Below are 15603 nucleotides of genomic sequence, written 5' to 3'. Positions count from 1 at the left end.
AAGAAGCATGGGAAATACTCGTAGTATAGAGAGGCATAGCTACTCCTAGATCATCCCTGAACAAGGTATAGATATGCATTGGTCCCACCTTTACTTCAGGGGTGGGCAAAATACAGCCTGTGGGCCAGATCCGGCCCACGAGGCCATTCTATCCAACCCACAGGGCCCTTAAAAAATTTAGAAAATGAATATTGATCTGTCCTTGGTACCTGTCAAACATGACAGAAACCAGGGGTAGTAGGACTCACAGGAAGCCCGGTGGGCTCCCCCTTGCGGGCGAGCCCAGAGCCGGCATGGGGCCCAGGCTGGCAGTGGGGGCAGGTTACAAGCTGGTGCTGAGTGCGGGAAAAGCAGCCCCTCGCCCGCCCCATGGCCGGTGCCCTGCGCTGCAGCCGCTCACAGCGCTCAGAGCTGCCTGTGCCTGCTCAGGACAGCCCTGTGGGCTGCAAGTGGCTGCAGCAGGGAGCGCAGGCCACAAGGCGGGGGAGGGGCAGCTTTTCCCCGGGCTCAGCACCAGCTTGTTCCCTGCCGGCGAGCAGGGGGTCAGGGCTGCACGATGTCCCCCGCCTGTACCGTGGGGTGGGGGTGGGGGGCACTGAGAGTAAGCGGGTGCATGGGACCCACACCAGCAGGACCCAGAGCAGGGCAGCAGGAGTACAGGGGTCCCGGCCGCCAGGGGCTCTGGAGCCAGGGCAGCTCCCCCCTCTCCCTGCTGGTGCAGCCCAGCCCGGCTCCACAGACCCCTGACAGCCTGCGCCCCACTCTGGGCCCCACTGGTGCTGGCCCTGAGACATTGGTTCCAAGACATTAGGACATTGGTCCCAAGACAGTGACCAGGGGGCGGGGCCCGTCAAGGGGCAGGGCTACCCATGCAGCCCTCGACAGCTTGCCGAAACTGGGTAAGCAGCCCTCCGCCCAAAATAATTGCCCGCCCCTGCTATACTTGAACACCTTCAGTGATGGAGATCCCAACAATTTCCCTAACCAGTCTATTCCACAGCCTCACTGTTCTAGCAATGAAGACGTTTTCACTGATATCCCATCTAAACTTACTTTCCTGCAACTTCAAGCCATCATGGGCACATATCTACTGGGCACTCCAGGAACTGTCATACTTGAATTTGATGATAAATTTGTTTTCCTTCTCTCTTGGCTAGGAAAACTTATCACCCACTGGATATTCAATACATCATGAACCAAGAAATGTGTGGCCACCATACTCACCATATCCAGCCTAAAGAACAGATTTCTCTGTTCAAAACTGGATCCAATGAGAGTGCATCCACTTAACATATGAACCTGGGAAAGGAAGTAAGATGCAACTGGTTTTCATCTGCTGCTCACATCCTCCCACACTGTCAAAGCTGTAATGAGTTGGGGAGACCAGTTTTATCAATCAGCATGTAGAATATTAATTTTCTGGGGCACCTTACGCAACCACAAGGATTTAGGACTTATCCTGTTTAATTTGTGGCTGGCTACACTTTAGACCTGGCTTTGGACTGGGATTGAAGGTCAGAGTATTAGCTCTCAAACCTACATCATAGACAAGATGAGCCCTTAAAGATTGTTCCATGTTCCATTTTCAGATTAATGGAAATCCAAAAGGCTTCAGAGAGCTCAGGGGCATCTTGTTACATCAGAGAGCTCCTCCAATCAATTCTTAGGCCACTATAATACTTATCTGTCCTGCACTACTCCTGGAGTGTGCTCTAGGCAGTTTTTGCTGGCTTTGTTTTCACTTTCAGCCTAATTCACACACAGTCAAGTAAAGCAGAGCTGTCTTCTGCTGTGGATGCTCAGTAGAAGCTTAAAGACTTCCTTTTAAATTCTTATGCCCTGGCAAAAGTTCTTTCCCCCCCCCCTACTATAACACCTGTAAATCTCAGCCAGCAAATGTGTTCGGTTGGAGAACGTTGTGCTACTTGTTTTGGGTAGGAGATCATTTTTTGAATTAAAAAGCAACCCAAGATCTACCATGTGCCACTTCTCCACCCACCCCTGCAGGTCAGTCTGTGGGGAGGCAGATCGAGGCGGAGAAAAAATTATTTGGGGGTGTGCCCCCACCCAGCAGGTAAGCCTATGGGGAAGGGGTAGGGGGAAGATTGAGGACCCAGCGGTGAGGGAGTTAGTGGGACACGCGCAGGAACAGGGGCTGGGGGGAGTGGGGCCCTGGATCAGAACAGGTAGTGGGACAAGCAGAGGCCTGGGAGGGCATGTGGGGCGGAGTGGGGCAGGCTGGGGCCAGGGAAGAGCCAGGCTATTCCTGCATGGGTGTTTGGCTGGACAGTGCTGCGCTGCACTCGAGCCAGGTGGCCCCCCGACCCTCTCCCAGTGCCGCCACTGCCTGCCCTGAGCGCAGCGTGGCCCAAGCCCCACTGGGAACGACCCAATGCAGCCTTCCATTCCCAGTCCGCAGTGGCAGCCCACCCCGCCCGGGCCCTTGAGGGTAAGGTTGTGCTGGGTTCTTTCCAGCGAGGTTTGGCTGCACTACATTCAGGGTGGGTGGTGGTGGCACTGGGAGGAGGTTGTTCGGGGTGGGGGTTTACAGTGAATTTTGGGAGCCTGCAGCCCTTCCCATGGCCCCAACTCCCAGCACCGCTGCCCAGCCCAAGCACAACACCTGTGCAAGGAAGAGTCTGGCACTGCCCGGCCCCAGCCCGCCCTGCCCCACATGTAGATCCAGGGGCACATGTCCCCCATGTCCCCTCCCCTCCCCCCACCGGACAAGCCACTTGCAGCTCTGTCCTGCACCCCACTCCAGCTGTGCAGGTCCTGGCCATGCCCCACTCCCTCCCTCACCTCTGCTGCAGCTGCCAGCACTGCCCCACATTTGGGAGGGACACGTGCCCTCCCATCTGTGCATGGCGGAGGCGGCTGCTGTTGAGGGCTGGGTGTTGCATCCTGAGCCCTGCTGGAGCTGGCCCGAGAGCAGCTCTACACCACATGCATCTGCTGCTGGGTGGGCAAGGGACAAGGTTCAGCCCAGCAGTAGGACACACGTGGTGTTGAGCCGCTCCCAGGTCAGCTGCACTGGGCTCGGGGCGCAAAGCCCAGCCTGCAATGGCAGCCGCCTCCACTGTGAACAAATGGGGGAGGCGGGCACGTGACCCACAGGGCCTCCACCAGGGTGCGCGCAGCAGCAGGAGCCCCCCATGCCTCTGGACGAGCCACCTGGGATCAGTCCTCCTACTATCCACCCACTGGGGCCTCACTCACCCCTGCTCCTGCCTCTGCTGCACTCTGCCACCCTGGGGGCTGTGATCTGGCCCCGCCCCTTCCCTCTCCCACAGACGAACTTAGTGGCCTTGGGGGGTGGGGGGGGGCGCATGTGCATGCACACGCACACGCAGCACCCCCCAGCTTCAGATCAACCTGAAGAGGTTCTGCGATCGAACACTTGGTGACCACTGAAGTAGCTTATAGGCTGGTCAGTCTGAAGTGTCTCAATTCTGTAGCTGGTCTCAGTCCTTCCTGCAGTGATGGAACTGTCTGCTATTTTGCAAACACAAAAGGCGAACTTGGCGAGAGCCCCACCAGGAGAAGTTGGGCCCCACCAGGAAGTTCACCCTCCGTGAACTTCCTGTAGTGCCCTTGTTGCCAAGAAGTCAAATGGCATACTGGGCTGCATTGGTAGGTGTGTTGCCAGGAGGTCAAGGGAAGTGATTGTTCCCCTCTACTCAGCACTGGTGAGGCCACATCTGGGGTACTCTGCCCAGTTTTAGGCCCCTCACTACAGAAAGAATGTGGACAAATTGGAGAGAGCCAAGCAGAGGGCAATGAAAATGGTTAGGGGGCTGGGACACAACTTTTGAGGAAAGACTGAGGAAATTGGGCTTATTTAGTCTGGGGAAAAAAAAATTGAGGGGTGGGCAAATACGGCCCACAAAGCATTTTCATCCAGCCTGCAGCACCACGCAAAGAATTCCACCCCATCCAGCCCTTCCGCCCGCGAGGATGGGAGCAAGGCACCCATGTGTACCCCCCATCCCCCACAACATCCCTATTGTGGCTTGCTCCTACCCTCATGGGCAAAGGCCCGCCCTGGTCAGCACGCAGCTTCCAGGTGGGGCTGCTGCTGCAGCCCCTGGGGACCTGCTCCACTTACCTAGAGCAAGCAGAAGGCCAGGGAGCAGGTAGGGAAGTGGTGGGGCAGGGCTGTAGCTGGGTGGGAGCGTGGGACTGGGGCTAGAGGCAGCAAAAAGCCCACACCCAGAGGGACAGATGCAGCACAGAGCTTGGCTGGGCAGCATGTGGGTAGGAGGGAGAGGGTGAAGATCCCCCCCCCAACCACTCCTTTCATGATGTGCAGCCCTAGCAGACAGTTGCAGCAGCAGCAGCAGGCAGGGGTGCTTAGGGCACTTGTGCCTGGTGCAGATGCCCAGCGGGGCTTGGCTCTGGCCAGTGCTGCACGCTGCAGTGAGGGGACCAGCCTCCGCTGTGCTGTCTGTATTGCCAGCGTTCCCTGCATTCACGCAGCGTGGGAGGGGAGCCCCAAGTTGGAGCCCCAACATGCAGGGCTACACTTCTGTGCTACGCAAGTGCAGGGATCGCCGATGATACACACTGCCCAGTGGGGGCTGCACACCTTGTTGCCATGTGCAGTGCTGACTGAGCCGTTCACCAGAGCCCTGAGTGCCCTGCCTGCTGCTACATCATGGGGGGGGGGGAGTGCGGGGGTCTTCATATCCCCCCAACATCCCTCACTCCCCACACACCCACACCCTGCCTGCACAACCCCCCACCACATCCTATGCCCCCCATAGCCACAACCCCTAACCCTTCAACACCCACACACCACCACACCCACACCCCCTACAATTTACAAGACTAAGAATTTATTTTGTGTTTTATGCAATCGCCTCTATATACACTACGCAAACACAAATCATGACAATATTTTTTGTAGTAAAATTAAAATGTTATAGTAGGTGTTTGACTTTGTGTATGATTTGTTTTTTTTTCTGGTTCTAAGATTGCAACCTCCCCTCCCAAAGGGAGTATTTTCAGGGGCAAGGGGAGGGACTTCTGGTGGCAAAGGTCAGGGGTTAGTGGCTGGGACTTCCAGTCCCAAGATGGCAACTATGAGGCAGGGCAACTGTCAAAGGGCAAGGCTACCCATGCAGCCCACAACAGCTCACCAAAACTTGTTTAGCGACCTTCCACCTAAAATAATTGCCTGCCCCTGAGCTAGACTTTTCTCAGTGGTGGCAGATGACAGAAAAAGGAGCAGGTCTCAAGTTGCTGCAAGGGAAATTTAGGGTAGATATTAGGAAGAACTCTCTCACTAGGAGGGTAGTAAAACACTGAAACAGGTTACCTAGAAAGGTTGTGGAATCTCCATCCTTGGAGGTTTTTAAGACCCAAATAAACAAAGCCTTGGCTGGGTTGTTCTAGTTGGGGATGGACTTGCTTTGAGCAGGGGGTTGGACTAGATGACCTCCTGAGGTTCCCTCTCACCCTAATTTTCTATTATTCTATCCCTGACGCATAGACTTATTTCAAAACGGCTAAATATCAAACAGCTCCCATTAAAGTATATGCAAACTTATACATGCTTAGCATGTCTTAAGAGTGGGAGGGAGAAGGGAAACGAATTTAGGATCTTTATTTGGGGGCTTATGAATTTAGGAACCACATATTCATCAACCCAAATACAGGATGGAAGAATTTCTGACAACAGAAAGCTTTGATACCCTAAAGGTCAACCTGACCTGCACCGTACATTTCTCAATTCCAGCATGGCTAAAAAGAAATGCAAGTCAGAGCCACATCTCAAACGATATTAAGTGATAGGACATAATCTCTCAAATCAGACTGAAGTAACATCAGTTTATAACAGCTTGACACAGGATTCATATTCTCAAAATGTTTATTTTAATTAATACATGATTTAATTAATAATTAATTACTGTTGGTAAGGCAAGGTGCCTAAGAGCCCCGTCCATGGGCCTGGACCTTGCCATGCTAGGTATTAGTACAAAGTAATTCTTAACATATTTCAGTCTAACACCATTTGTCTTCAGTTTTTATAAACACTATTATTCCCATGCATACCTTCCAACCATTTCCTAAATTAGGCAGGTCAGGTTCTTTGGGTAGATGTGATATCTTTTATTAGACCAACTGAGTAGTTAGAAAAACAAAGTTCTTTGCAAGCGTTTGGGTGCAATCACCCTTTGTCAGGCATAGGGAGTCTCTGCTATTCATTTCCCAAATTAAACACTCTGAACAAGAGAAGCTATATATAGATTTCCAAAGCAAAGCCCAAAACACTTTACAGAACAACTGACTGCTAGATTCTTTGTATTCTGCCTATTTACAGATCAAAAAGCAAACGATTAAGTTCCATTATAAAACTTTTGTTACTGTCAAAAAAAAAAATGAAGCTAGAGAAAGTCTACTAAACTAACCATACTATTATCAACACATCAAGTGGCATTTTCAAAGTTAGGTTACCCTACTCATTCTACCAATAATTATGATTCACAGATTGGCAGCATGTGTCTCCCTTTAGTGGTCTGACAAATAAGGAGACCATTAGTAGGGATCTCTGGAATTTGTGCTGGATTTGTGTGGTGGCTTCTTTAATCTTGGAGTTTCCCCCGTGCACCCCTCTGCTGCTGGCTGGTGGAGGGGCCCTACCCTAGCCTCATGACAGGGAGGCAAAAACTGTTTTAAAGATGCTGAGGTTTTCGCCTCCTGGCCAGATGCAGGCAGCAAGTGACAGGGTCCCTCTGCCAATCAGTGGTGGGGGGTGGCGCACCGGGGAAACTCCAACATTAAATAAGCTATCGCGCCATGCATTTCCGGTGTGAATTCCAGAGATTCCTAGTCATTAGCAGAGACGGCTTTAAAAAAATCCCAGACAATCCTCTTTTGTAGATCACCACTTCAAACACACACAGGCTGAGTACTTCAAAAGATAAAACTGAAGTTACCTTTCTTTAATTGACATTGTTTTGGTGGATGCATCAAGTACATCCTCAGCTGTTTCCATTCTGTTCTCTTCAGCAGAAAACATCTCGCAGGGGCTCTTATAGAATTTTCCCTCCAACTCTTCAGATGTCTCCTGCTGTTTACAGGATGCCAGAGTTGCAGTCTGTGAAACAGTCTTTGTTGCTGTTGTGCCAACAAGTTCAGAAGTAGGCTCAACATGGTCTGTTCATTCAAGAGAAGTGCAGAATTAGCATTTACTGTTGTGACATTTCTTACATTATTAACCGTGAACCAGCAAAGCTACTATTTAACATTCAAGTCAAGCTCTACCTTAATTGACAAGGAGTTTCTGCCTGAACTGGCTTCCTAAAATTAAGCATTAAGAAAAGAAAAGAAAAAAATTAACCCATTGAATAGACTGTCAAATGTTGACTGAGATTCACATGAAACGGCAGGATATCATCCTCAGCAGAAGTCTCAACACTGTGTCGACTAAAAGAGCTGTAATCTCTCCTTTGTATGAGGGGGAACAGAAGTCACGCTCCAGAGAACAAGGGCAGGAAAGAGAAAGGACACCTAGGAAGATGGTAGGAGATGGGTAACTGGAAGAGAAGGACAAAAGGCAGAGGGAAGGAGAAGGAGAGGCAGAGGCCGAGGGAAGTAGATAACTTGACGGCAATTGGATTCGGACAGAGCACACCTGTCAAAAGGAAACATGTACAAGACTCTTTATGGAAACTAACACAGCAATGGAACAACTGGACAAAAAAAAAAAATCTCTTTACAGCTGTGTCTAAGAGCAGAGTAAACTTAATGCTGAAGAAGCCATCCCCCAAGGACCAGGGTCAGTAAACTATGGTCCACAGGCCAAATATAGCCCAAAAAGCCATTGGATTTGGCCTGTCGATGCAGGACTTCAGTGGTGGGGGCTTCTCTCATGCTGCAGTGGGGAGTAATGGCAGCAGCAACAGGGAGGAGCCTGCCTCCTTACCTGACCTGAGCTGGGTCATTCTGACCCATAGTCTCAAAAGGTTGCCGACCACTGCATTAGGAAGACCTGAATTACCTTAGTTTTCTTTTTTAAATTGGACAGCTTTGAGGCATTTTACAACAGAAACAATTGCTCCTACTCTAGTTCTGCCCTCTCCCCACAGATGCACAAGAATTGTATGCCATCAGGTGACACAAAATACTTTAAATAGACTAGGTTAGCTTATTTATTCTAATGTTGAATCAAATAGCAACTTTGAAATAACGGGCACAAGCTGACTGAAGATGGCTTCAGGCTAGACATAAGGAAAAGTTTCTTTACAAGCCGAGTGCCAAGGGTTTGGGACAGGCTCCCCCTGTACATTGGCAACGTGTAGGGCATGCATGAGAATGCACATGCACTCCTTGAGATTGGCTGTGCCCCCCCTGGAAGCGCTAGCTGCGAACCTGGAAGTGCCGGTGGAAGTGTACTTCCAGTTTCGCCACTGGTGGTTCCGGGGTCGGTGATCGGCCACTGGGGAACCCCCTCCCATGATCTGGTGCCCCCCCAGACTTAGGAGGCACCAGTCACCCATGCCCCCAGATGTAGTAGTCATCTACCCTGGTGATCTTCAAAAAACGTCTAGATGCTCATCTTGCTGGGATCATTTTATCCCAGTAGTCTTTTTCTGCCTATATGCAGGGGGGCTGGACCTGATGATCTGTAAGGTCCCTTCCAGCCCCTTACAACTATGAAACTATGAAAATGCTTGGGCTTACAAAGTGTGCGTGCACGTACGTGCATTACATGCAAACTATGTACAAATACTAAGTATACAGTACTACTTTGGGTTAATTTAGCTATTTTTGTTGGGAAGAATTCTTACCTACAATTCATGAGTTTTCCTCCTTAAGAGGAAACAAAGAGTAAATTCAATTGTATTAAAATCAATGAGCTATAAAAAAAGTTAAAGGATGGGAAACTATGTGCAGATGCTTTCAAAACTGCAAGCTCCAAGGTTCATTGAACACAACCTTTATGTCTTTTTATTTTTAACAATAAATGATTTTATATTTTAGTAAAGGATCAGAGCAAGACACTAGAAAAAGCTCCAGATACTAGACAAGTCTGCAAAGAAAGAAACTCTGTACTGTACCTCTTTGCAAGGTCCTGCTTCTCATGACACTTTCCAATTCCTCCTCAAAGAATTGCTCATTTTGGAGTTCCAGTTTATCCTGAATGACAGTATTGGACAAAAGCTCCTCCTCTTCAGAAGGCTGAAAAAGTGCTTGTGATCTAAACAATTCTGTACTGCTCTTCCTTGGGAAAGCATAATTTGTCGATTTGTGGTAATCTTCTGTCTTCTCAAGAGCAGGGTGTATGGTTTCTTCCTCAAAAGAGCCATACTTTCTGATTTCATTATCTTCATGTGCTAGGAATCTGTGCGTCTCTCCTTCATCATGTTCCTTTAATGCTCTTTTGCTCTCTATCGCATCAACTGAAGGTTGCCACTGTTCTGATTTCAGCGCACCTTTTATTGAAGAATCTACAGTTTCGACTGAAGAATGGAATCTCAAATCAGCTTTACTAGTAGCACTTATGTTTTCATCAACTGCTGATTTGGCATGAAGATCTCCCGCATACACTGCAGAAATGGCAGAAGCCATAGTTGACACTGATGTTACAACAGCAGGTGGCAGAGGAGTGATTTTTCCACTTTCATTTTGCACCTATGCATAATGAAACAACATTTATGAAAAGCATGACCAAAGAGCTCTGAGAAGTCATTCACAGGAACAGGTTTATAAACAAGGTTATAACAGTTCATATTAGGGCAAAGAACACATGCCTGTTTAAACTTACGGTGCTATTGAAATGTATAGCTAAGGAACAGATAACACAAACAGTGTGCTTAGTTTGCTGCAGTATAAATCATAGTTCCTATTTAGGCAAGTAACAACTGCATGTGTGAATAGCAGCCTTTTAGGTCTGTTCTCTCCCCCACAAAGCAGCAAAAGACCGAGCATGTTTCTCCACCAAAAACAAATCATAAGGTACTTTGTTACATGGCCATTATTGTAAAACACTTGGAAATATCAAAGTTTGCCACCTGGTAGAACTCTGAGGTACCAATCGGGGCATTTTAACCTTTAGTTACATAAGGAAGGGGTTAGTAACCTATGCCCCATGGGCATAGGGCTTCAGTAGTAGGAGGCTTCAGCTGTGGACATTCTCCCTTTCCTGAGGGGGAAACCACCGGCAGTGGCTGTGTCCTGGCACCCACCCACCTGCTTCTGACCCAAACTAGGCTAACCTGGCCCATAGCCTTAAAAAAAAGATGCCAACTGCCAACATAAGGGTTGAAGAAAAATAACTCTCAAAAACTTGATTTGTTATGGGCATGGTTAAATTACCTATATTGGGCTTTCTGATCGGGTATATTCCCTCTCGCTTGTACTTTCTATTTAGTCTCTTAATAAGTAGATTTAACAAAAAGGATCTGGAGAAGTTAGAGAGGTTCCGGGACAGGAAACAAAAATGATAAAGGGCTTGAAAGGCAAAGCATGTGAGGAGATACTGAAGGAAATAAGCATGTTCAGCTTTCAGAAAAGGCACTTAAGAGTGGACGTGATAGCAATCTTCAAATACCTGGAGGGCTCCAATAAAGAAGAGGGAAAACACCTTTTGTTTCATACTCCAGAGAGTGGAATACAGGTCAGTGGCATGAAGCTGCAGCAAAATAGGTTTGGATTGGATATCAGGAAAAGCTTCTTCACTGGCAGAACAGTGATGCCGTGGAATAGACTGCCTAAGGAAGTTGTGGATTCTCTATCATCAAAGGTGGTCAAGAAGAGGTTGGACAGGGATTGATTGGTCAAGGGTGATCCAGCCATAGCCATGCCTATGACCTACCATGATCTAAGCTGCTTGTGCTTTCCTTTTTAGCAGGACAGGGAGTGCCCACAGCTGACGCCCCAAGCTTCTGAGTTCTGCTGGTTACTGCAAGGGATTGTGAGGAATTTTTTCCCCCCCTCATGCTCCTACAATTGTCAGGGTCTGTCCGTCTGTCTTTCCATTTAACAGTTTTCCTGTCAACTGCAGCCAAGGCTGTGGGTTTCGACCAGGGTGTGCCAATGGTCCTACTGGGACTTAAGCCCAGAGGTTCCTGGCTAGAGGGTCTTGTCTCTCTGTTCAGAGTAGAGACAAATTGCCATATTTGGGGTTAAGTAATTTTACCCCATGGTCAGCAAGGTAAGGACTGTGAGGGTTTTCGCCTTTCTCTGCAGCTGGGGAGTATGGCCTTATTCCTTGTGCCTCTCAAGTGTATTTTAACAACCTTTGCAGCAGTATGACATTAGGTGCTATGGTCCCCCTGCTTTAACTGTGGCAGATTAGGATGTTATGTCTTGTGTCAGGGTTGACTGTGTGCTTTTGCTAATAGGTTAGAAAATGGATTTATAGAGGATAGTTTGAATAGGGATGATTCTGCCTCAGACAGAAGGTTGGGTTCGACGACCCCTAGAGGTCCCTTCCGCCTTGCTTCTGATTCAGTAGCTAGTGAACATGGGAGTTAGGGGTACAGCCTCTGAACCAAAACTTTCTAGACATTAAATGCTGGAGACCAAGTGGGAGAATAGGGGGAAAAACACTGGTCAACTCTGTTCACTGTTCCTGTCAGCATCCACTCTGCCACTGCATGACATAGGATACTGGACAAGATGGATACTGGACAAGATGGTTCAGTTTTGGGGCCCCTAATACAGAAAGGATGTGGACAGATGACAGACAGTCCAGCGGAAGGCAACAAAAATGGGGAGGGGGCTGGGATATATGACTGAACAGGAACCTCTGGGTCTCAAGTCCCAAGTAGGAGCACTGGCATACCCCAGTCAAAATCCACAGCTTTCAACTGACACCCAATGCTTCTAAGTAAGGCTTTAAAAATAGAAAGAAAGAAAAAAACCCTTACAATTGCAGGAGCATGAGGAAAAAAGTATTTCCTCCCAGTCGTATGCAGTGGAAGGGGAGTGCTAATGGGGCTTAACTCCACCAAATGCGGGGCAGTGGTAGGGCTTCAAGGCCACTTGGCTATGGGCTTCTGGCAGCTGCAGCAGGGGTTGGGAGGAGCGGGTGCGCAGCAGTGACGAAGACAGTAGGGCAAGGGCTATGGGAGGGGCAGGCGCTCAGGGCAAGACATGAGTGGCTTGTCCGGGTGGGGCAGCTCCTGCCGCTATTCACACCCCAGGAGGCATGGAGGGCACGTGCCACCAGAACTGTGTGGGGCAGGGCTCTTCCCGGCAGGGGAGGGGGGATCTAGACTACACTCAGGGCTGCACTGGGAGAGGGGGGGCTGCAGCCACCCCAAGATTCGCTGCTTCCTGCCCTGAGCGTAGTCTGGCACCCCCCTCCCCCGCCAGGAAGAGCCCTAGGGGGAGGGATGTGTGCAGTGTGCCAGAGACCCGCCCCCCCCCCACTGCACCCCTCCACCCCGCCATGGGGCACCAGTGGGCGGGCATTAGCAGCACACATGCACGTTGCCCCCCCTCCCCCCATGGCCATTTCCCCTCCCCCCACCCCGTCCCCTGCAGATTTTCCTGGCTGGGGGTAGGGGGGCATGCATGCATGATCAGACTCCCCCCGCCCCGTTTTTTTTCCTCTGCCTATGCTTCCAGTGCCTTGTGGCAACCAGCAAAGCCCAGAGAGCTTGAGGCTTTAGTTGTGGGTACTCCCCTTTTCCTGGGTCTATTTTTGCAATGTGCCTTCACCTAAATCACAAAAAACAGCAAAGATACACATTCACGTTTATGCATTTTTCTGGGTCTCAAGCAAGGTAAAAGAGGATCTTAGGACTCGCCTAAATGTCTCCTAAGGACCTAGTACATGGAATAGATTGCTCCCATATTAGTTTTCCACTCCAAGGCCAGGTAAGTCCTACCCTCCCATACACAATTCCACTACTGTATAGAGAATGCCATTTGCAAAGTGCAAAAAGAGATGACAGCATCCCAAATAGGAAGTGTTCATTGGTTAGAGGACTAACTCAACTCCACAAATCATTCTAGGACAGTTACTTTGCTATTGCAGTCAGAGGTGAAAACTGTGCCTTTAAAGATCTTAATGTCTCCACACAGATGAAAATGATATAAGTGTCCTGATTAATAAGACAAACATATTGGTTGAGAGCAAGAATTCAAACACACATTAATAGGGAAGAGTACAGAATTGCTGACCTCAAAGCACCCTTGAAATATTTAATGTGCACTGCTATCCACTAGTTTAAAATTGCTTCAGCTTGGAAATTTGTTCTTAAAGAATGGGCAACCATCTTTTATTGTACCCAGTATGAGAGGTACAACAATGCACTTTTTTTTCCAGACCAAGAAGAATTTAGGCTCTTAAATCCTGGTTTTAAAAAAAATATATCAGTAAGATCTGGTGATTTTAAAGGGATGTTGTTCCTTAACACCAGAAGCCTTTTCCTGAGAGCAGAAATACATACTATAAGCTTTGTCAGTGTATAACTTATCTATTTAATTAAGGAACTTCAAAGATGGTCTATAGAAGCCCTCAAAACTTAAAGACACTTTTATGGAAACAGATTAAGGTTGTACATACCTGCTCAACTTCTCCCAGCGTGACTGGCTGTGTTTGGTAGCGAGCATTCATTCTCCTGTGTCTGATGTCAGATCTGCTCCTTGTTGAGAGGGCCTTTGATACTGGTTGAGACAGTCTGTTAAACAGGGCCATCTTTTCTGCCAAGCTTAAGCTAGAGGAGTCTGGTTCATCAGACTGTTCTTGTTCAACTGCTTCTTTGGCTGCTTTGATCTCTTCTTTAGCTAAAATTTTTTGGTGTGCTGATGCCTGTAGACTGAAAGAGTAGACCTAAAAGTTAGCTTGTTAAGAATTTTGTGCAATTGTTTAGAGTTTACGGTTTTATCCTGATATAGAGGCAAGACAATCGCACATGAAGCATAACAATAGCCAATATAAAATAGCAGCATAAGTGGTTATGCAGTGTGCGAAATACTGGCAAGGAGAATTCTGATTAAGACTTTAACGTGCTTCACAGATTCAGGTAGCTGGCTGGGGTACAAATTGTTTTTAAAGGAGGATGAAGTGGGACTTAAAACCATCAGAAATCAGTCAAAAAAGTTTGCTCCATTTCAACCATTCAACACAGAATTTTCTGTGAAGGTAAATTTTAGATGTCTATTCTACAGTGACATTTATTTAAATTACTTTATTAGGAATTTTTATAGACACTACATAATGGAAGAAACTAAAGGCTGGGGTTTTAATCACTGTTGTTTATATTTTCATTTTACATAATTAATATAATTACATTGTTTACATTTAAATAATTAACTGAAGATGCATTGTTATTTTTATAAAACAAGAAAACACTTGCAACATCGCAATCTTAGAATTTGAGCTGGCGATTGCTTAAAATTATGATAATTTTTATCATTAAAATACAATGGCAATGCATCTTTATTACATTTGTTCTCCCTTTAGACTATATGCAGAAACCCAAAGAATAGGCTTAGAAACGCACTAAAGTACTTAAAAGACAATATGACCAGTGTTTACAATAGGATCTGTTTACACAGTCATAACTATATTTATTTCTATATTAAACTTATTCTATGGGTTGAATCAAGTTAGATTTGATTTTTTGTGTTTATACAGTATGCTAGAGGTTCTGGCATAATCCTTGTCTATAGTTGGAAAGTCATTCTATGCACTAGATGCAAACAGGGATTTGTGTTTGCACCTACAGGTGGTGTCATTTCTTATATTTCAGGTTGTAAAATTAGAGGAAAGATGCATATTAAGAAATCCATATAGAGATGTACGACTTATGAAAGAAAAGGATCTAGCTTTGGTATTTTTGAATTTGGAGACAAAACACTTTTTAAAACAACATAAAAGCGTATGGGGGGGGAGCAAGAGGGGGGTTGCTAGGGGTTTTATCATGCAAGTTCAATTCTTCCACATAAAAAATGAGCTTAAAAACAAGTAAAGAGAGGTCCTAAGTCAGGTGCTCAACAAGCACAAAAGCTTAAATGTTTTATCATGCAATCAGAAAAACAAGGATGACAGGTATCTTTAAAACATTCTTGAAATAAATGTTGCTGACTTGTTTGACACATTGATAAGCCATTCAAAATTTTAAGATGCATCTGTTATCCAGGAACCTTGTGCTCCATGTAACATGCAGGTTTACCGCCCCCCCCCCAGTACCTGATAGGTTGTACAGTGCTCTTAACTACAGTGGGACTAGGTATTCTTGCCACTACAGTGTGGGTATTCACAGAACGTGAAGCAGGGGTAGGTTCACTTTAAAAAGAATTGCCAAGGGAGGGAAAATTCACAGAGAGAGAGAAGAAAAAAGCATTAAGAAAAGCATTGTATTAAGTGTTAAACTACAGAAAAGACAAAAATCAAACAGCAACATTTTACAATTAACAGTTATCTGCTGCAAACTCTTGCAAAATAAGACAAAGTACTTTGAAAGAGCTAAATGAGAGGCTTAGGACAGCAAAGAGAGTCTCTCTCCAGTGCTTGACTGCTACCCACAATGTACACCAAATTTTCTTCATTCTATTTGCTAATTATGTGCATGGATTCTTTCTCTGACAACTGGTTTGCCCGTGGTTTTCCAGACAGTGACAGGATGTATGAATGGAGGG

General features: G+C 47.1%; 1 protein-coding gene across 10 annotated transcripts in view; it reads right to left on the bottom strand.

The window, feature by feature from the left end:
* Positions 1–15603, bottom strand: part of SVIL (supervillin) — a 102965-nt gene that overhangs the window by 49090 nt on the left and 38272 nt on the right. For 9 of the 10 annotated variants that reach the window (XM_019498267.2, XM_059729128.1, XM_019498291.2 and 6 more), the window contains 4 exons: positions 15155–15250; positions 13526–13778; positions 9066–9639; positions 6942–7161 (listed from right to left, as the gene is read on the bottom strand). In XM_019498267.2, coding sequence (XP_019353812.2) covers positions 6942–7161; positions 9066–9639; positions 13526–13778; positions 15155–15250 — 1143 coding nt within the window. The remainder of the gene's footprint in view (positions 1–6941; positions 7162–9065; positions 9640–13525; positions 13779–15154; positions 15251–15603) is intronic. The other variant, XM_019498285.2, reaches the window with a different exon arrangement.

This window comes from Alligator mississippiensis, chromosome 5, assembly GCF_030867095.1.
Source record: "Alligator mississippiensis isolate rAllMis1 chromosome 5, rAllMis1, whole genome shotgun sequence".
NCBI lineage: Eukaryota > Metazoa > Chordata > Crocodylia > Alligatoridae > Alligator > Alligator mississippiensis.
The sequence above is the reverse complement of the archived record's forward strand: the minus strand, read 5'-3'. Positions and strand labels throughout refer to the sequence as shown.